The sequence below is a fragment of the Emys orbicularis genome, chromosome 6 (genome assembly GCF_028017835.1).
Source record: "Emys orbicularis isolate rEmyOrb1 chromosome 6, rEmyOrb1.hap1, whole genome shotgun sequence".
Classification (NCBI taxonomy): domain Eukaryota; kingdom Metazoa; phylum Chordata; order Testudines; family Emydidae; genus Emys; species Emys orbicularis.
This window is the reverse complement of record NC_088688.1, coordinates 128464176-128482470: the sequence shown is the minus strand read 5'-3', so window position 1 is coordinate 128482470 and position 18295 is coordinate 128464176. Positions and strand designations below refer to the sequence as shown.

General features: G+C 43.3%; 1 protein-coding gene across 1 annotated transcript in view; it reads right to left on the bottom strand.

Annotated features, from left to right (window-relative positions):
* The window catches only part of PIGG (phosphatidylinositol glycan anchor biosynthesis class G (EMM blood group)), a 124211-nt gene that overhangs the window by 80155 nt on the left and 25761 nt on the right, over positions 1 to 18295 (bottom strand). The window contains exons 5-6 of the mRNA XM_065406664.1: positions 15278 to 15419; positions 9354 to 9566 (exon numbers count right to left, since the gene is read on the bottom strand). Of these exons, the coding sequence (XP_065262736.1) occupies positions 9354 to 9566; positions 15278 to 15419 (355 nt within the window). The remainder of the gene's footprint in view (positions 1 to 9353; positions 9567 to 15277; positions 15420 to 18295) is intronic.

Genomic DNA, 18295 nt, shown 5'->3' with positions numbered 1-18295 from the left:
CCTGCTGATCAACTCCTCCCGCTCCTTCCCAGCACCTCCTGCATGCTGGCATGGGGGGAGGGAAGAGGCAGGGAAGAGGAGGAGTAGGGGTGGGACTTGGGGGAAGGAGTGGAGTGGGGGCGGGGACTGGGGCTGAGCTGAGTCCACGGCAAATTTTTAAATCAAAACGGGGGTCCTCGGGTTACTAAAGTTTGAGAACCACTGACTTATGGATTAGTTAAGTGTGAGGGTTGGCAAGATACCTAAATGTTGTAACCACAGCTACGTCTTTCATATCAGCCCCTGTCTAGTATACATGATCAGTCTGAACCTGCACTCACTTCTGGCTGCTGAAAAGGAGAAGAAACTTTCTCTTTCCTCCTTATGAACCCAGAGGAGTGCTGGCTGCTCCAAGGACTCCTTACTTTACCTCTCACCCCAAGCCTTCTAGATGCAGAAAGAAGATGGGAGAAGAACTGAGTAAAGGTGACCAAGGGTCCAAGCACGTACACATAATGAGGAAAAGATTCCATTCTATTCCTTCACCAGCCTCCTTCTTTGGAACCTCCTCTCTCCCTCTACTGAATCTCTGCCCACACCATTCTGGTTGGATTTTATTCCTGACTGCTATATAGTGGATTGGATACAGCAGATTTACAAGAAAAAAAATGATCATCAAACATAAGACAATTTGTTCATTTCAGTTTAAGGTAGTTCAAACATTTACATTTGCAATTATGGTATGGTTATAACCTTAAAAGACACTGGGCTAACTTTTCTTCAGATGAAGTTATTTTTTCCACGTCCCTTAATCACTTATCTTTTAGGTCCTCCTGCTGAATTCAGTTTGTTGTAGATCACTGAGCATGTCAAGTTCTATTTTACTAGATTTTGTAACATGCACTCCCAATGTGCAGCTTATGCTGTCTCAATGTCTTGCAGATCCCCTGGTTAAGTGCAGGATTCAAGCAATAGGTAGCTCTTTAATGTGGCTGTAATTAGGCATGTTAATTCAGAATTATGTACTTCCATTCACACACACACACACACACACACACACACACACACACACACACACACACACAATATACAAGCTCCCTAGGACATTTAATTTTCTGACAGTAGGAAGATTGCTCTCCTAGAGTAACTGAAGTAACATTACGTAATGCATTTGTATTTCCACTGAAACATCGAGGACCTCAAAGAATAATATGAAACAAGCTTTTGACCAAGCTCCATGAGATAATTATGTAAGACACTATTTTATGGTATAAATCATAGGAAAGAGTTTCAAAGTCTTATTTAACTTAAAAAGGGGGAGGACTAATCTTTAGCTCTCATTTCTTCCCACTCTCTCCACCCTGAGCCTCCTTTCTCATCATGCTCTTGTCTTCCATTCTCTTGTTCCTTTTCCATGTTATTGCTTATGTCTTTAGATCCATCCTGCCCCTGGAGTGAGGCCTGCTCACTCAACACAAATCCACACTTAAAACTCACTTCAGTGACACACACTAATGGAAATCCATGTAAAACCTCAGCCAAAACTGGGAGGAAGGGGCTAGTGAATTTCCCTGGACAAAGCTTGAATTATCTGTCCCCCAGGGAAGTTCATAAGCTGTCAGTTGGGAGGGAGGGGCTGACAGCTGGTAAGGACACAAGCCTTTTAGCCTCTGAGTTGAAGAAAAGAGGCCTTTTGATTCAGGGAGGAACAAAGTCTTCCTGGAATCTAGGCCAAGATGATCTCTGCATACCGGGTGTATGTGGCCACTCAATGACCACATCTTCCATTACATTGGGTGGCTTTGTACTGCTCCAATGGTCAAACACTGCCTCAAAAGCAGCTGCCCCAGTGACAAGAGCCTTCATACAAAATGGGAAATGATTGCCTAGGAAGGAGTACTGTGGAAAGGGATCTGGGAGTCATAGTGGACCACAAGCTAAATATGAGTCAGCAGTGTAACACTGTTGCAAAAAAAGCAAACATTCTGGGATGTATTAGCAGGAGTGTTGAAAGCAAGACACCAAAGGTAATTCATCTGCTCTACTTCATGCTGATTAGGCCTCAACTGGACTATTGTGTCAATTCTGGGTGCCACATTTCAGAAAAGATGTAAACAAATTGGAGAAAATCCAGAGAAGAGCAACAAAAATGATTAAAGGGCTAGAAAACATGACCTCTGAGAGAAGACTGAAAAAACTGGGTTTGGTTTGTCTGGAGAAGAGAAGATCAAGAGGGGACATGATAACAGTTTTCAAGTACATAAAAGGTTGTTACAAGGAGGAGGGAGGTAAATTGTTCTTGTTAACCTCTGAGGATAGGACAAGAAGCAATGTGTTTAAATTGCAGCAAGGGACGTTTAGGCTGGACATTAGGAAAAATTTCCTAACTGTCAGGGTGGTTAAGCACTGGAATAAATTGCCTAGGGAGATTGTGGAACCTCTGTCATTGGAGATTTTTAAGAGCAGGTTAGACAAACTTGTCAGGGATGGTCTAGACAATACTTAGTCTGCCATGAGTGCAGGGGACTGGACTAGATGACCTCTCCGGGTCCCTTCCAGTCTTTTGATTCTATGGATTCCCCAAGCACAGGGGAATATTTTGTCGGCACAGAGCTATGTTAGCATCCTTTACACCTGGCTTCCGCTCAGACTACGACACAAGAATGGCTGGGCTTCCCTGGCATCTGGCTGATATCAAACTACCAAAACTCCTCCTTGGGCCCAGTGACAACCAGCACCAATTGTAAACTGGACAGATCTAAGAAGGGGATCGGAGAATAAAAAGTGGCTTCAATTTCACCATTGTTTGACTCCATTAGGAATCATAAAATCATAGAATATCAAGGTTGGAAGGGACCTCAGGAGGTCATCTAGTCTAACCCCCTGCTCAAAGCAGGACCAATCCCCAGACAGATTTTTGCCCCAGATCCCTAAGTGGCCCCCTCAAGGACTGAACTCACAACCCTGGGTTTAGCAGGCCAATGCTCAAACCACTGAGCTATCCCTTGTATGATGTAATATAGATGAAGATAGATAACACTTGTGTACTCCTCCTGTTAGTGCAAGACTGGCTATGTCTCTGTACCCCTACCCCCATCCATCTCACTATGGCTTCTTCCAAAGAAAATGTGAAGACGACACACTTTTCGTTTTCATTTGTCTTTAAGATGAAATAACCAACGTAGGACACAGTACTGCAGCTGACGGCATATTGTTCTACAAACAGATCATAAACAAGACCTTTTGTGTCTGGCAGAACAGCAGCAACTCTGTGCAAAAGAAGTCAGCTCACCAACAAGCAAAGGTAGAGTTCCAAAAAAATTAATGACATGAAGAACAGATGGTGGCTGGATAAATCAAATGAGCTTCAACTTCTCGCTGAAACCCATGATATGCATGGCTTCTTTAATGCTGTTTAAACCATTTATGGCCCATGCATCCGAGGCCAACCACCCTGAGATCTAAAGATGGAGGGGAGTTGATCAAAAAAATGGAAGCCATCAACGCACACTGGAAGCAACACTTCAAAGATCTCCTCAATCAGGATTCTGCTGTTGATGACAGTGTCTTCACCTTGATCCCACAACACCCAATCAGAGATTAATTTGGAATACCTCCAACCCTGGAAGAAGTGTGCAGAGCTATTAGGCAGATGAAGAACAACAAGGCACCTGGAGTTGGTGGAATCGCTACAGAAATTTACAAGCGGGGGGAGAGGAACTCACCTCACAGCTACACAATCTTGCTTTGAAAATCTGGAACCATGAGAAAATCCTATTTGAATTTAGAGATGCTATGATTGTGACGATTTTCAAAAAAGGAGATAAATCCGACTGTGGAAATTATAGGTGAATTTCTCTGTTAGCAACTGCAGGAAAGACTCAAGACTTCTCCTGAACCGGCCTCTTCTCTCTTGCAGAAGACATTCTTCCTGAATCTCAGTGTGGGTTTAGATCATCTAGAGGCACTATTGACATGATCCTCACAGGTTGCCAGCTGCAGGAAAAATGTAGAGACCACCACAGACCACTATCCCAGGCGTTCATTGACCTGACAAAAGCCTTTGACTCCATTAACAGAGAAGTGTTGTGGAAAAGCCTTCTAAAGTATGGATGTCCACCAAAATTTATCACCATTCTTCGGCTCCTTCATGATGACACACAAACGGTCATCCTCTGTAATGCATCTACTACAGCTTCCTTTTAAGGTTAAGACAGGCGTTTATCAGGGCCGTGTCACTGCCCCGACATTCTTCTCCATCTTCCTTGCTGCAATGCTTTATTTGATCACTGATAAGATACTGGTAGGAGTGCAGCTAATCTACTGAATGGATAGCAAACTGTTGAACTTTGGCCGCTTCCAATCCAGAATCAAAACATCGCCAACTTCAGTCATCGAGCTTCAGTATGCTGACAACACTGTAGTGCATGCTCACTCGGAAACAGATCTTCAAGCCATCATCAACATCTTTGCTGAAGCATATCAGAAAATGGGACTGGCACTTAACATCCAGAAAACAAAGGTCCTCCATCAGCAAGCTTCTGGTGCACAATTCCCAGCAACAGCAATACAGATCCACAATAACCCTCTAGGGAATGTTGCACGCTTCCCATATCTTGGAATCCATCTCTCACAGACATTGGTATGATATTGATGAAGACATCCAGTATCATCTCAAATGTGCAAGCCAAGTTCTTGGTCATCTGAAAAAGGTGGTGTTTGAAGATTGCGACATCAGAACCAAAGCCAAACTCATGGTCTGTAAAACGGTGTGATCCCCACCCTACAGTATGGGGCTGAAAGGTGGACAACATACATGACACATCTTAAGGCGCTGGAGAAGTATCAATGCTGTATGCATAACATTCTGCAATCAAATGGGATGATAGACACACGAACATCAGCGTCCTCTCACAAGCTAATATTACGAGCATTGAGGCCATTATTATTTATCATCAACTTCGCTGTGCAAGCCACATTGTCAGGATGCCTGATTCCAGACTGCCAAAACAAGTCTTCTACTCTCAACTCAGCCAAGGCAGAAAAACCTCAGAGGAGGGCAGAAAAAACGTTACAGGGATGTCCTCAAGGCTAACAGGAGGAAATTCAACGTTAACGTCAACTTGTGGGAATTTATAACCCAGGACCGACAACAATGGAGGAACTGCTTGAGACAGGGAACTCAGCACTTTGAAAATTAGATGCAACTACATGTAACGGAAGAACAGATGTGAGAGAGTGCGTGGTATGGCCCGAACTAATACCCCAAGGTCACCCGCCCTGCTCGGAAACACGTCTGCAATGTGGCAGAGTCTGCAGCTCCAGAATAGGCCTTATCAGTCATCAACGGATCCACAGATTATTTGAAATGGACAATCCATGAAAGACAATCATCCTCAACTTCGAGGGATTCCCGATGATATACGTACATATCTACACACACACCTACCTTTTTCAGGCACCCAAGCATCATATTTAATACATTTATTGCTGACGCTACACATGGACAGATTTTTTTTCAGTTCACTACCTTAGCCTCAGTTACTCCTTGATCATTTTCCCCTTCAAAAGATCCTACTGCTTTTGGACTCAAGGGACAAGAAAAGTTCAGACTACTTTTAGAAAAATGTGTTACTTTATATTTATATCCATCATCTGAAATTACTCAAGGCATCATAGTTTTTAACTGGCCAAAACACAGTGTTTGCAAACTTCAACTCACAACCAATCTCCTCTTTGAATGAAAAGTTTCTTATCCCTGCTAATTTTTGGTTAGCAGCTTCTCCATCACAACTAAGTAATGCATCTCCTCTGTAGAATTCAGAGGCGATCCAACTGGTACTCAAGGCTCCAGTTGCCAGAAGCTGAGAATGAGAGACAGGGGATGGATCACTTGATGATTACCTGTTCTGTTCATTCCCTCCGGGGCACCTGGCACTGACCACTGTCGGAAGACAGGATATTGGGCTAGATGGACCCTTGGTCTGACCCAGTAGGGCCGTTCTTATGATCTAAGCCCTGCTGTTCAACTCAGGCCACTAGAAGAATTTTTTAAAACCTGTAGAAGCCCTCCAGCAACCTATTAGCATTCAGACAACTTGAAATTACATTAACTAACCTAAATATATAAATTGCCTTCAAGTCTCTCTTTAGAGAAAAAAAATTATTTTCTATTCCAGTCATTTACCAGACTACCATAGTGGGCTGAACGAGAAGAGAATCTGCTAAGAGAAAGAAAATTAGCAGGCAAGAAATTTCTCATTCTGCTGCACAGCTTCTCTTCTCATTCATCACAAGCGGGAAGTAGTGAGCAGTGATTCACAGACATAGGGATAAAGGATAAAGCAGACTTCGTTATTATGGTAGAATTATCAGCAGAAACAGAAGTTGCCCCTAAAAAGCAAATCCTTGTAATTTAAAAAAGTATGTGAGATCCAATACAGTCACACCTTTTTCTACCAAAGGAGGCTTCTATAGAGGAATAGAAGCCTAAATTGCAAGATTTCCTCTGATGAGCCTCAGATTAGGGGTCTGGAGCACATGACTTATGAGGAGAGGCTGAGGGAACTGGGATTGTTTAGTCTGCAGAAGAGAAGAATGAGGGGGGATTTGATAGCTGCTTTCAACTACCTGAGGGGGGGTTCCAAAGAGGATGGAACTCGGCTGTTCTCAATGGTGGCAGATGACAGAACAAGGAGCAATGGTCTCAAGTTGCAGTGGGGGAGGTCCAGGTTGGATATTAGGAAACACTATTTCACTAGGAGGGTGGTGAAGCACTGGAATGGGTTACCTAGGGAGGTGGTGGAGTCTCCTTCCTTGGAGGTTTTTAAGGCCCGGCTTGACAAAGCCCTGGCTGGGATGATTTAGTTGGGAATTGGTCCTGCTTTGAGCAGGGGGTTGGACTAGGTGATCTCCTGAGGTCCCTTCCAACCCTGATATTCTATGATTTGTCTCCCACACTGTCAGGTATCTTGAAAACCTCCATGAATGGTATCCCAGATACTTAGCATGTAAACTGGTGCAGGATTTTAACATCTTGCCTGGTGCAACTTTGAGGCCTTAAGGCCTGGCACTTTGGTTGGAATGAGATGAACAAGGAACAATTGGTGTGTTCACTTCATATGCTTGAGATTTTTTATTGCTCTTGGAGTGCCCATTTATGCCACCCACTTCTAAAGGCGTGCTAAGGATTGAAACAAAATGGGATAACTATTTTCCAGGAATTATGGAAAGAAGAATTTACTTTGAGCATAAAGGTTTCTCAAGCTCTAATAGCAGCAAGGGCAGCTACCCACTTTGTTATGGTGCTTAGTTGTAGGACCCATTGCTGTACAACAAACAGCACTGTACAAAGATACAGGCTGTTAATTATAGGTGGTCCAGGTCCTAATGAAATGGGGTCCCTGCTATAAAAAGTCTAGTCTTTCCCGGAGGTGTCACGGGCTGTCTATGACATTCACAGAAATGCCTTCTGGACCAGTGGAGAAGTAGGAGGAAGACCTGAATTCTTTTCTATATCCTTTGTATGAATGGTCCTGAAACACATTACATCTTTCTCTGCCTGGGGCATAATATCCATTGCCACAGAGAAGCTTTGACCTCTGGTTACTCCCAGGTTTGGGAGGAAGAGATACTTGTGCTTCAGCTCGGAAGCCAACCTCTAACAGGAGGTAGGAGGAAACTTGCCAAAGGGAATGTTATGCCATAACTGCTCACTACAGGGTCTCTTGCACCTTTACTGGCCACTTGAAGACACGAAACTGGACTATGAACCACTGGTCTGACCCCACATGGCCTTGTCTATGTTTTCTTTTTCCAAACATGCAACTGATAGAGCTGTCCAAGTAAACTGAAGGAATAAGTACTTCGATATGGGGAATTCACCCTCTATGTATGCTCTCCTCCCTTCAGGATTGTTTCCATAGTGAGTGTGCATGATTGGCTGAGAGTGAAAACTGGACTGGCTTTCAGCACATTTGTACTTGCCTGCCCACAAAGACCCGTTTGGGTGTGATCCACGAATGACACTTAATTTTGCATTGCCTCTGGAGGAATTTCTGCAAGCACATTGAGAAATCCCATTCAGGAGATTGCATAGCACCAGCTATTCACTGGGGATAACTGGTTACAGATGATCATTGATACTAAGAGGTTTTTGTTCTTTGCAAATTTTTACCATGATGGTATAATTATGGCCAGAGTCATGCCTTTTTGACCCCAAGTCAGCAATTCTCTGCAGTAGATTCAAAAAGTTCCGGATTTTGAACTGCTGTGTTTGAATCCTTTCCAATAGCTAGCAAGTTATGCATGGGTCTGTTTCTCTGTACTGGGCACTGACTACCTTTTTGTCCATGAACGAGTATATATACACATAACTTGTGACCATCTGCCATTTCTTAAGACTGAGTGCAGAGGGTAGACCAAAAGGAGGCATCTTGTACAAGAATTATAATGTCTCTTAGGGTATGTCTACACCCAGCCGCTAGTTCGGCGGCTGGCAATCGAAGTTCTGGGTTCGACTTATCGCGTCTTGTCTGGACGCGATAAGTCGAACCAGGAAGTGCTCGCTGTCGACTGCGGTACTCCAGCTAGACAAGAGGAGTACCGCGGAGTCGACGGGGGAGCCTGCCTGCCGCGTGTGGACCGAGGTAAGTTCGAACTAAGGTACTTCGAACTTCAGCTACGTTATTCACGTAGCTGAAGTTGCGTACCTTAGTTCGATTTGGGGGTTTAGTGTAGACCAAGCCTTACACAAATGCTCCCTTTGCCTTTGATATGCTGGGGATTTTGTTGGTGGGAAGAGGGGAAATCTACATTTCTTTGACAGCTTTAGTTCTCCCCTCTGCTTGAGAACAGTCTCTTCTTAAATAACCCTAGGTGCTAGTAGCAAGCAACAGATTTCTATGTTGGCTTTGACAGTGATGAATATATATATTCTATATATATTCTCTATATATTCTCAGCTACTAATTTCTTTAATGTTTCTCCATTGAGAAACATGTGCTATCATAACACTAAAGTTTGGTATTTCTTTAATTACATGGAAGTCAGTAGCCCCTGCACAGAGTGCCTCAATTCATGGATTTACATATAGAACTTCAGTCACATCTGAATTTACTTGAGATGCCTACTTTATTTGATCATGTCTCTTGCCTTTTGGTTAGCAGCTTGACCCCATATCTATGAAACTTAATTTAAAACGGCATGCAATAACAAACACTAATATGCTTAATTTAGTATGTACTGTTCTCAGAACTCACCTCAACTGACCTATCAGTTTGTACTGGTGAGTCGTGTTCTTGTTCCTAAAAACCCCAAATTGAAGTTTAAGTGTCTCCTGCTGACAGAGAAACAGGACACTTTAATTGACTTACCTTTTTCATATGTAGGCATGTTCTCCTGAAGTAGTCTACTAAGCTGGAACCCATTTAAATGCAAGAACCTTAGTTGTTCTCTCATTGTTTTCCCTTCTATAATGGAGAGAATAATATTCCCAACATTGTTTCTTGAAATTGGCAGGCCAAGACCTATTGCCAACGTAGCAGCTAAGTCCGTCTGTTGCACAAGTTCTGGCTGTTTTAAAGGGCCTAGAAGAAGAAGGAGAATACTTATATTACAAAATGATTCTGATCTGGAAGGTGGAGCTGCAAGCTTGGGTAGTCTCCGAATGTGCTCATGTACTAGATCAGATATGTTTCCAAACCAGGGTCTGCTTAAAAAAACCGTTGGTCACAGTCTAGCTCCTCTTCCTTTCCAGCTGCTGCACCGCAACAGAGGACAGCAAAAGTGTTATTAAATTCTTACGTAAAGTTACTCTTCCACATTAGTAATTATTGTAGTTTTAGCAAGCATGCATGTAATTATGAATAGGACAGGGTGGTCCATGAAACCATCTTTGAACTAAGTTGTGGTCCACATTATGAAAGTGCATGACAATCCCTGTACTATATAAAACACTAACGAAGTTGGAGGTGACATTCACTGAAGTGTACACTGTGAACTATTCTCGGATTTAAAAAATTATGTGACTAATAATTTGAAATAATGTATATTCATCGTTTTCTTGAAACTTATCTGTATTGAGATGACACCCAAAGACTGACTTAATATCTGGGCTCCAACATGCTAGGCAAAAAGCACAAGAGATTTAAACAGGAGGAACTAAGGCTGCAATTCTGCTATTCCACATAAGCAGGCCTAATGATTTCAATGAGGCTTTGCACAGGGGACCATCACGTGCTGCAGCGTGCAGGATTAGGGCCTCAAGGCCAATCCCATAGACCTTTCAACACATGAATAACTTCACTCACGTAAGTGCTACTGTGTGCGTACATATGAGCTTAAACGCTTGCTGTGTCAGGCTCTGACTTTTTGGAAAACTATCAGGGTTTCCTTGTGTGCGCCTTGCAAGCTACATGACAGCATTTTAAAAGATACTTGAAGTGCTCGTGTATACAAGAATAGCCAAGATGGGTCTTGCTATAAATAAATACACTTCCTGAAAAAAGATCACTAGAGTATCTATTACTCTTATAGCTCCTTGTAAGAGCATTAGAAGTTCTCATCTCATTTTTAGTCTTGCTTTGATGGCGTGACCCTAAGAGCCCCTTAATGCCAACTGGCAGAGGGTCCACCATACTGCAACTTATATCAGGCCTGACACACACACAGTGTCCCCAACACACTGTTGCCATAATATGTATCTAAAGCAGAGGAGGGCAAACTACGGCCCACAGGACCGTCCTCCCCGGCCCTTGAGCTCCCAGTCGGGGAGGCTAGCCCTCGGTCCCTCCCGTCTCCCCTCCCTCGCAGCCTCAGCTCGCTGTGCTGTCAGCGCTCTGGGTGCTGGGGCTGCGAGCTCCTGCCGAGCAGCATGGCGGTGAGGCTGGCTCCGGCCTAGGGTGACCAGATGGGATGAAGAAAATATCGGGACACATGGGAGGGGAGGGGGGAAGGGGGAAGAGTCCCGCCGGCGGAGCAAAAAAAAAAGCAGAGTCCCGCCAGTGGGGAGGGAGGAAACGGAGTCCAACAAGCTGAGCAAAAAAAAAACCAGGAGTGCGAAATATCGAGACAAATTGGCCAAACATCGGGACGTCTGGTCACCCTACTCCGGCCGGGCGGCGCGGCTGCCAGTCCTGCTGCTCTGAGCGGCATGGTAAGGGGGGCAGGAAGCGGGGGGATTGGATAAGGGGCAGAAGGTCCCGGGGGGCAGTCAGGGGACAGGGAGCGGTTGTATGGGGTGGAGGTTCAGGGAGTGGGGAGGACAGCAAGGGTTGGATAGGCATGGGAGTCCTGGGGGGGCGGGGGTGTAGATAGGGGTCGCGGTAGTCGGGGGAAATGGGAGCAGGAGGGGTTGGATAGGGGGTGGGGTCCCAGAGGGGCGGTCAGGGGACAAGGAGCGGGGGGGTTGGATGGGTCGGAGGTTCTGATGGGGGCAGTCGGGGAGGGGAAATGGGAGGGGGCGGATAGGGAGCGGGGGCCAGGCTTTTCGGGGAGGCACAGCCTTCCCTACCCGGCACTCCATACAATTTCAGAACCCCGATGTGGCCCTCAGGCCAAAAAGTTTTCCCACTCCTAATCTAAAGGGTGCCATGTAAGGTATCATATGTAAACCAGTGAAACGCTGGTCCTGGAAATCATTGTGGGTTGCATACAAAGAGTTATAGGCATGCACTGGAAACAGGTTCTTAAAACATGTTTGGAAAGCAGTCCATAAACCCAGCCTGCCCTAGACAGAGGAACTTTGACCAGAGGGTTTACAGGCAGAGAACAATGAAAGGACAATTACACAGAAGGTAAACAAAGTAATCAAACCCAGAAGAGGAGCAAATTATAAAGAGGATGTGAAATCAGCTTAGTTCGCACACTTGGGGACCCCAGAGTCTGAATCCTGTTTCCCAGCAGGGTCAGATCTCCCTGACTCTTAAGGCAAAGACAATGGACTTTGGAAAATACAAGGGAGCAAAAAGCCATTGGAGTTAGCTATGACTTAGAAGACATAGGGAACAGAACCCTCTGAGCATATGAACAGGGGATTCTCTTGGCCTGAAAGGCAGAAGCTGCTGGTAACTTGATCTAAGTGAGAAACCTGCTTGTGTAAAGATTGTAACTTGCTAAAATTAAGTTTTAGTGACTGAAAACATGTTTTGTTTGTAACCATAACTGTCTCTTATTCTTGCTTAGAATCACTTAAATCTCTGGTCATGTCTACACTAGCAAGTTTACAGCAGCACAGCTGTACCGATACAGTTGTGCCACTGTAAAGCCGCTCGTGTAGCTGCACTATGCCTACAGGAGAGAGCTCTCCCATCGACATAATAAAACCACCTAAATGAGAGGTGGTAGCTATGTAGGCAGGAAAGCGTCTCCAACCAACATAATGCTGTGCATACGAGCACTTATGCTAGCAAAACGTATGTCGCTGGGGGGGTGCTTTTCTCACACCCCTGAGCGACATAGGTTTTGCCGACATAAGTGGAAGTGTAGACATGGCCTCTGTTCCTCATTAATAAACTTTTTCTTAGTTTTACTACAAACCATCTCAGCACTGTTATATTGAACTACGTGAGAGTCTTCAGCAAATCTAACAGACTGCTGTGTCTGGAGGCAGGAAACAATTTCTGTGGGTGTCCAGCGAGAGAGAACGGACACTGCAGGGATACATCTCTGGGGAACTCATGTTCACAGATTGTTACCTGTAAGGCAAGATTTAAACTGGCAGAGCCTTGAGGAGTTTGCTGGCAAGGCAGACAGGCTGCTGGTCAGGGGCCTGATGCATAGTTTAGCAGCAACAAAGCTCTCATTTGATGAGACAGAGGGATAACAGTGCTTACAGTTCTGGGAGTCCTAAGCAGAATGTCACAGCCGGTTCCTACTTATTCCCATGCTCATTCAAAATGCCACCTACAATCCTTAAATCTTCTTTCATGTAATCCTTGCACGCTAGTCTCAGCAACTTTCAGAATGTCATTAAAGACAAAAAGTTACCCACTGGTATACCTGATTGGTAACAACTGGTTGATATGTAGATTATACCAAACTTATTTAGTAGCAATTGGGATTTGCATCTCCCTAATAGGTTACACAAGTAATACTTGACCAGCACACTAATTCAAATATAACTGCCAGTAGGATTACCCAATTTGCATAAACCAGATCTACCAAATTAAACATAGCCTGAATTATTTGCTCACCTGCAAGAGTAAGACCATTTAGAAAGAGTGACTAAAATTCCAACTCGAGAGAGAACGGATAGCAAGGGAAAGCTACATATGAGTTGCAAGGCTCACTATTAGTAACACAAATATCAAGGGACAAAATGCCATAATTTCACAAGACTCTTCAAGGTGTCATGCAGCTGACATTGATAAAATGTAACTGGGAGCAACAATCAGCTCTTGATTTGGTTATTTCAATATCTGAAAGCAACCCAACTGCCCTTGTTGACACAGTGTTGAGTGCATCAGCTGGACACCAGCTCTGCAGATGGAAGTGTATCAGCTGTGCTGAAGTAACCTCCAGCAAGAGGACTAAGCCAAGTATCTGAGGGCAAGATTTAAAAGCAAGGAAGTCAGATGTCATAGCATATGGGTGGCAGGAGGCCAGGGAGCAGGGGACAGAATGATACGGAAGAGCAAATTTCATCTCACTGTAACTTAATTTAATTGATTATTTGGACAAAGTGTTTGAATGTAATTAAAAGTTATGCAAACCGTAGAATAAATATCTTTATAAACACAAACAAGCCACTGTGACATTCCCTCCCTTTTCCTCTTACTATGGATCAATGCACTTTTCACAATGGAATGTGATGTCAATCAGAAAAACCTTTCGTGCTGTACAATTAGAAACTTGACCAATAGAATGACTACACTCATGCTCAGCATTCCGCATTCAGGGATTGGAGCCAGGCATCCACATTGTCAGTATTTCAACCTCTTGCCCCTCTACAGCAAGAGCTCCACTTCTCTCCCCAACACCACCACTCCAGTCTTTAATCTTCCCACTCAGACCAGGAATGGACATTTACTCCCCCACCACTGATCTGGGGCACAAGAGAAGGGCAGGAAGAAGTTCCTCTCAGAGAAAGGCTAGGTTAGGCAGAACTCACTTCAAGCAGGAATTCAGTTCCAATCTTGTCTCCTAGTGGCCAATAATCAGCCTACCTCTTCAGAAAAGACCCCGTTAATAGACTCCTGAATCCTTTAGGAAGTTAGCCAGTCCTAAAGTGATGGCCACATGGAAAACAGATTGTTTCTTAAGAGGCTAAAACACAGAGGTCATGTTTTAGCAGGACATCAATGCACACCAAGGATAGTAAACACACATGGCCAATGTGTTACAGTTTACTTCTCTACTAACACAAAACCTTGTTAAACTGTCTGTAAAGAGAAAGTGTCTTATGTAACTTAACGCTCTACACCAATGTATAACAAAGCTTTGAACCTGAAAGTTTAGAGCCATTATGAACTAAACTAGAGGTGAAAGCATATTCCAAAATACTGTTTAAAAATCACCTACAATCGTACAGTTCTGAATAGGTTTTTTTAATACAATAAGAGACTGAAATTCTTCAATCCTTACTGTGACAAAGAGGGGGTTCTGTCTGTACCACTTCTGAAGTGTGAATATTTTATGAAATTGTATCATGAAGTTACCGTGTCAAGGAAAGCCTACATGTATGTGGATCCACCATAAATTAGCATGATTGTGTCATGTCTTCACCAGGCCAGATATAATGGTAAGTGATCTGCACTCAACAATTGTCTATTCAGAGTAAAGCATCTTGGGACAATGGGTTTGTTCTAGATGGAAGACACTTCTTCCCCTTGTCGAAAGGGAAGGGGGTTTGAGAGCTGTGGAAAATTACATAAAGGCACAACAAAAGAAGCAGGCGACCCCAGCAGGAGTCTATAAAGGGACTGACTCAGAGGATGAACTGGAGCTGGGGAAACTGAGCACCCAGCCAACAGCTGCTGTTCTCCAGTTGCCCAGCTCTGAAGGTAGCGCCGCCACCAGCAGCAGCGTGGAAGTAAGGGTGGTAAACCAGTAAACACGCACGCTGCTATTAGGGCACATCAGGAATTGCAGTTCTACCAGAATCAATGTTGGAAAAAGGATGAGCAAGAAGAAATTATGGACACTTGTTCACATTTCAAAAATCCGCTTGGACAGAGATCAGAGGACCAAAAGAAGAGGTAGTTCATATCTGGGAAAACCCGGACATATGGTGACCCTACTCACAGCAGTCCTAGTGGGTGGCCAGAAAGGAGCACTCGCTAGGATCTGTGACACTTACCATTTCTCTTTTCAAAAGCAGAGCTGATAAATAGCAGAGGTGTCTGAACTTCTTCCTCTGAGGAACCTCCATGACTGCCTGTTTCGGACATCCCATGATCACCACACACAATAAGTAAGTTGGGCAAAGAAGATTCTTCTTCCTGCAACTCGCAGGAAAAAAAAGGCTTCAGTAATATCAGACATGCACATGCTTCAGAAGAATTTTATTATTTTTACCATTTTAATAAAAATATTTCCTCTAATAATTTGTTTTTAAAATGGCTCTGCTTCCAGAGCAGATTAGCAGAGATGCACTCAGCAACTGCTGACTGCAGTACAGGTACACTGCCAGCATGCCGGATTTTGACACTGCTTCCACTCTTCTCCTTAATTTTGAAGTTTTAAAGCAAGGATAGCAGAGGAAAAACCCCAATTCTTAAAGGTTTTTTTTTTGCAAAAGAGAAAAACTGATCAAGGTCTAGTCAGCCTCTTGACAATGTTGCTAGAAAATCAAGGAGTACCCCATCAGGATTTAAGAGTTCATAAAGGAATTAAAGATGATATAATCTAGTCTGTATCTCCTGGTAAGAAAAAAAAACAGGATTTAAATAGATTCGAAGGACACAGACTGAATTAGCAGAACAAGTAATCGTCAATATTAATCATGTATTGTATATTAGGACAAGAACCTAAAATCAAGGTGAAGTCTAATGAACTTTTAGAAGGTATTTACATTCCAATATCCTCTTTCCATTCACTCATGACTCAGATGTCTTCAGGCAGATATCCAACACGATTTATTTTTGTTGTGGGAGGGGAGAAGCAGAGGAAGTTTAAGTGAAACCCTCCAATGAGTTGAGCTAATAAATTAAAATAAAAACTGAAGAAAAGTTATTTTGTCCTTAATGTAAAAATCAGACATGGTATATTTGTAGTCTCCAATGATAAATGCAATACTTGCTCTGTTTGAGTAAGTGGTTTTATAAGTTTTATATTTTTCAAAATGTCCTAAAGCTTTTAGGGTTATATTTGCATATTAACAACTCTATTGATTATCTATTAATGAATTATGCCAGGCCATTCCAACACCATATGGAAGGTCGGTTTTCTATCTTGCACTGAAAATAGGAGTTCAACCTCTGATGAAAATGTGGGGCAGATACTTTCACACCAAAAACTAAACCAAGCTTGAATTTTGATAAACCTTAGAGAAAATCAATATGCTTGAGTTCTAATCAATTAAAAATTGATTTTAAGAAGTCTGTTTTGAGTCTCAGGATTTTTTGGGTCCTTCTAGCTTAAAATATAAACATAAAACTGAAAAATTGTACATACGGAGTTTGGGAGTCTTTCTGGGGTTATACTATTATTTACCCAAAAAAACCTTATAACTGAATCCTTAAGTGCTAACAGAAAACTTGATTTACAATAGCTACTTCTCTTTGATGCTTTATGCAGAAATCTTTATAACAATTAAAGAGTGTAACACTACTTTATTTTATGCTCTCAGTAACTTTTCCTGCATCCAAAGTTGAAGGCTAAAGCAGTGCGCACAAACTGCATGTTACTAGTTCAGGGGCACTTGTGAGCATTAGAATACTTTCAACAAAGGATTAACTACTGCATTGAGAAGTTATGTTCTTCATGAAACCATACTTCAGGTTCAGCAACTCCATTCCTGAATAAACTCCGTTTCATGGAAATAATGATCTTCCTGAAAACAACTAGGGTGACCAGATGGGAAGAAGAAAATATCGGGACACATAGGGGGCGGCGGGGTCCCGGCGGCGGAGCAAAAAAAAACAACAACAACGGAGTCCCACCGGCGGAGGGGGGGGAAAAAAAAAAAACCACCAGGAGTGCAAAATATTGGGACAAATTGCGTCCCCACCAAACATCGGTCCGGACGCGGGACAAACGCCTAAATATTGGGACAGTCCCAATTTTATCGGGACGTCTGGTCACCCTAAAAACAACAGCTACCATGCTGATGATTCTGGATTTCATTAAACTGGTCGGCCAAATCAAGCGTGGAGCTCTTGAGCCAAATGAATGGTTTCAAAAGAGAAAAGGATCCGAGACAAAACAATAGCTACTCTAACAAATACTAGGATCTTTCAGAGTAATCAGCTAGCTCAGGAGTTAGTCCTGTTCTTCGTGAACGGAGGCGTTGCTGTGGAGGAGAGCCTTTCCAAAACTACTAGCCTTGGAGTCAACCAAAAAAAACAACAACAAAAAACCACCTAAGTAGAACACACAACTTTCATTTTCAGAAAAAAATCAGCTGCACTTTTGAACATTAGGATTGCAGTATAATATTGGCTTTTGTCACATGCTTCCAGCTGTGCCCTCTGCCTAAAACAGGGGCCTTACAGAGTGGAAGGAAATTGTTTTTCTAGTCCATGAGCATTTGTGCTGTGTTACAGAGGAAAATCTTCAAAGCAGCAGCTACTTTCATGATGAAGGGATTCTTTGTGAAAGTGTCCCTTTTATTTTAGTGGAGCTCCTGAGCCAACTAGGTAGCTTTGAGGATTTGGACTTTTTTGCTGGGCACTTCCACAAAAATCCTGGGCTTCGTGAAAGTAGACACTGTTTTGGCTAGAGATCCTCTCAATCTTAAGACTGGAAAATACATAAACTGTCAGTTCAAATTTCATTACACATCATATCAACAAAAGCATAAGAGCAAGGAAATGAAGTCAAGTCATTCAATTGTATATACTCTCGGTTCCTCCACCTAGAAACAAACTTCACCACAGACAATACACCACCATAACTCTGCCCCAGTAAGGGTAACAGCTTTCCAGCACCCACTTTCCCCTCCCACGCCATACATTAAGGAGTGTGATTCCCCAGAACTGTGCAGAAAGGATAGAGTTGATGAAGGCAGAGCTATTTGTGGTGGTGCTGGTGTTGAAGTGCTGGGAAACTGGCATTCCTGCTGGGACAGAGTTAAGGTTGCAGTATGTCTACAGTAACGTACTACTGGGGGAATTCTGCGCCACTACACAAGCGCAGAATTAATGTTCCCCACAGA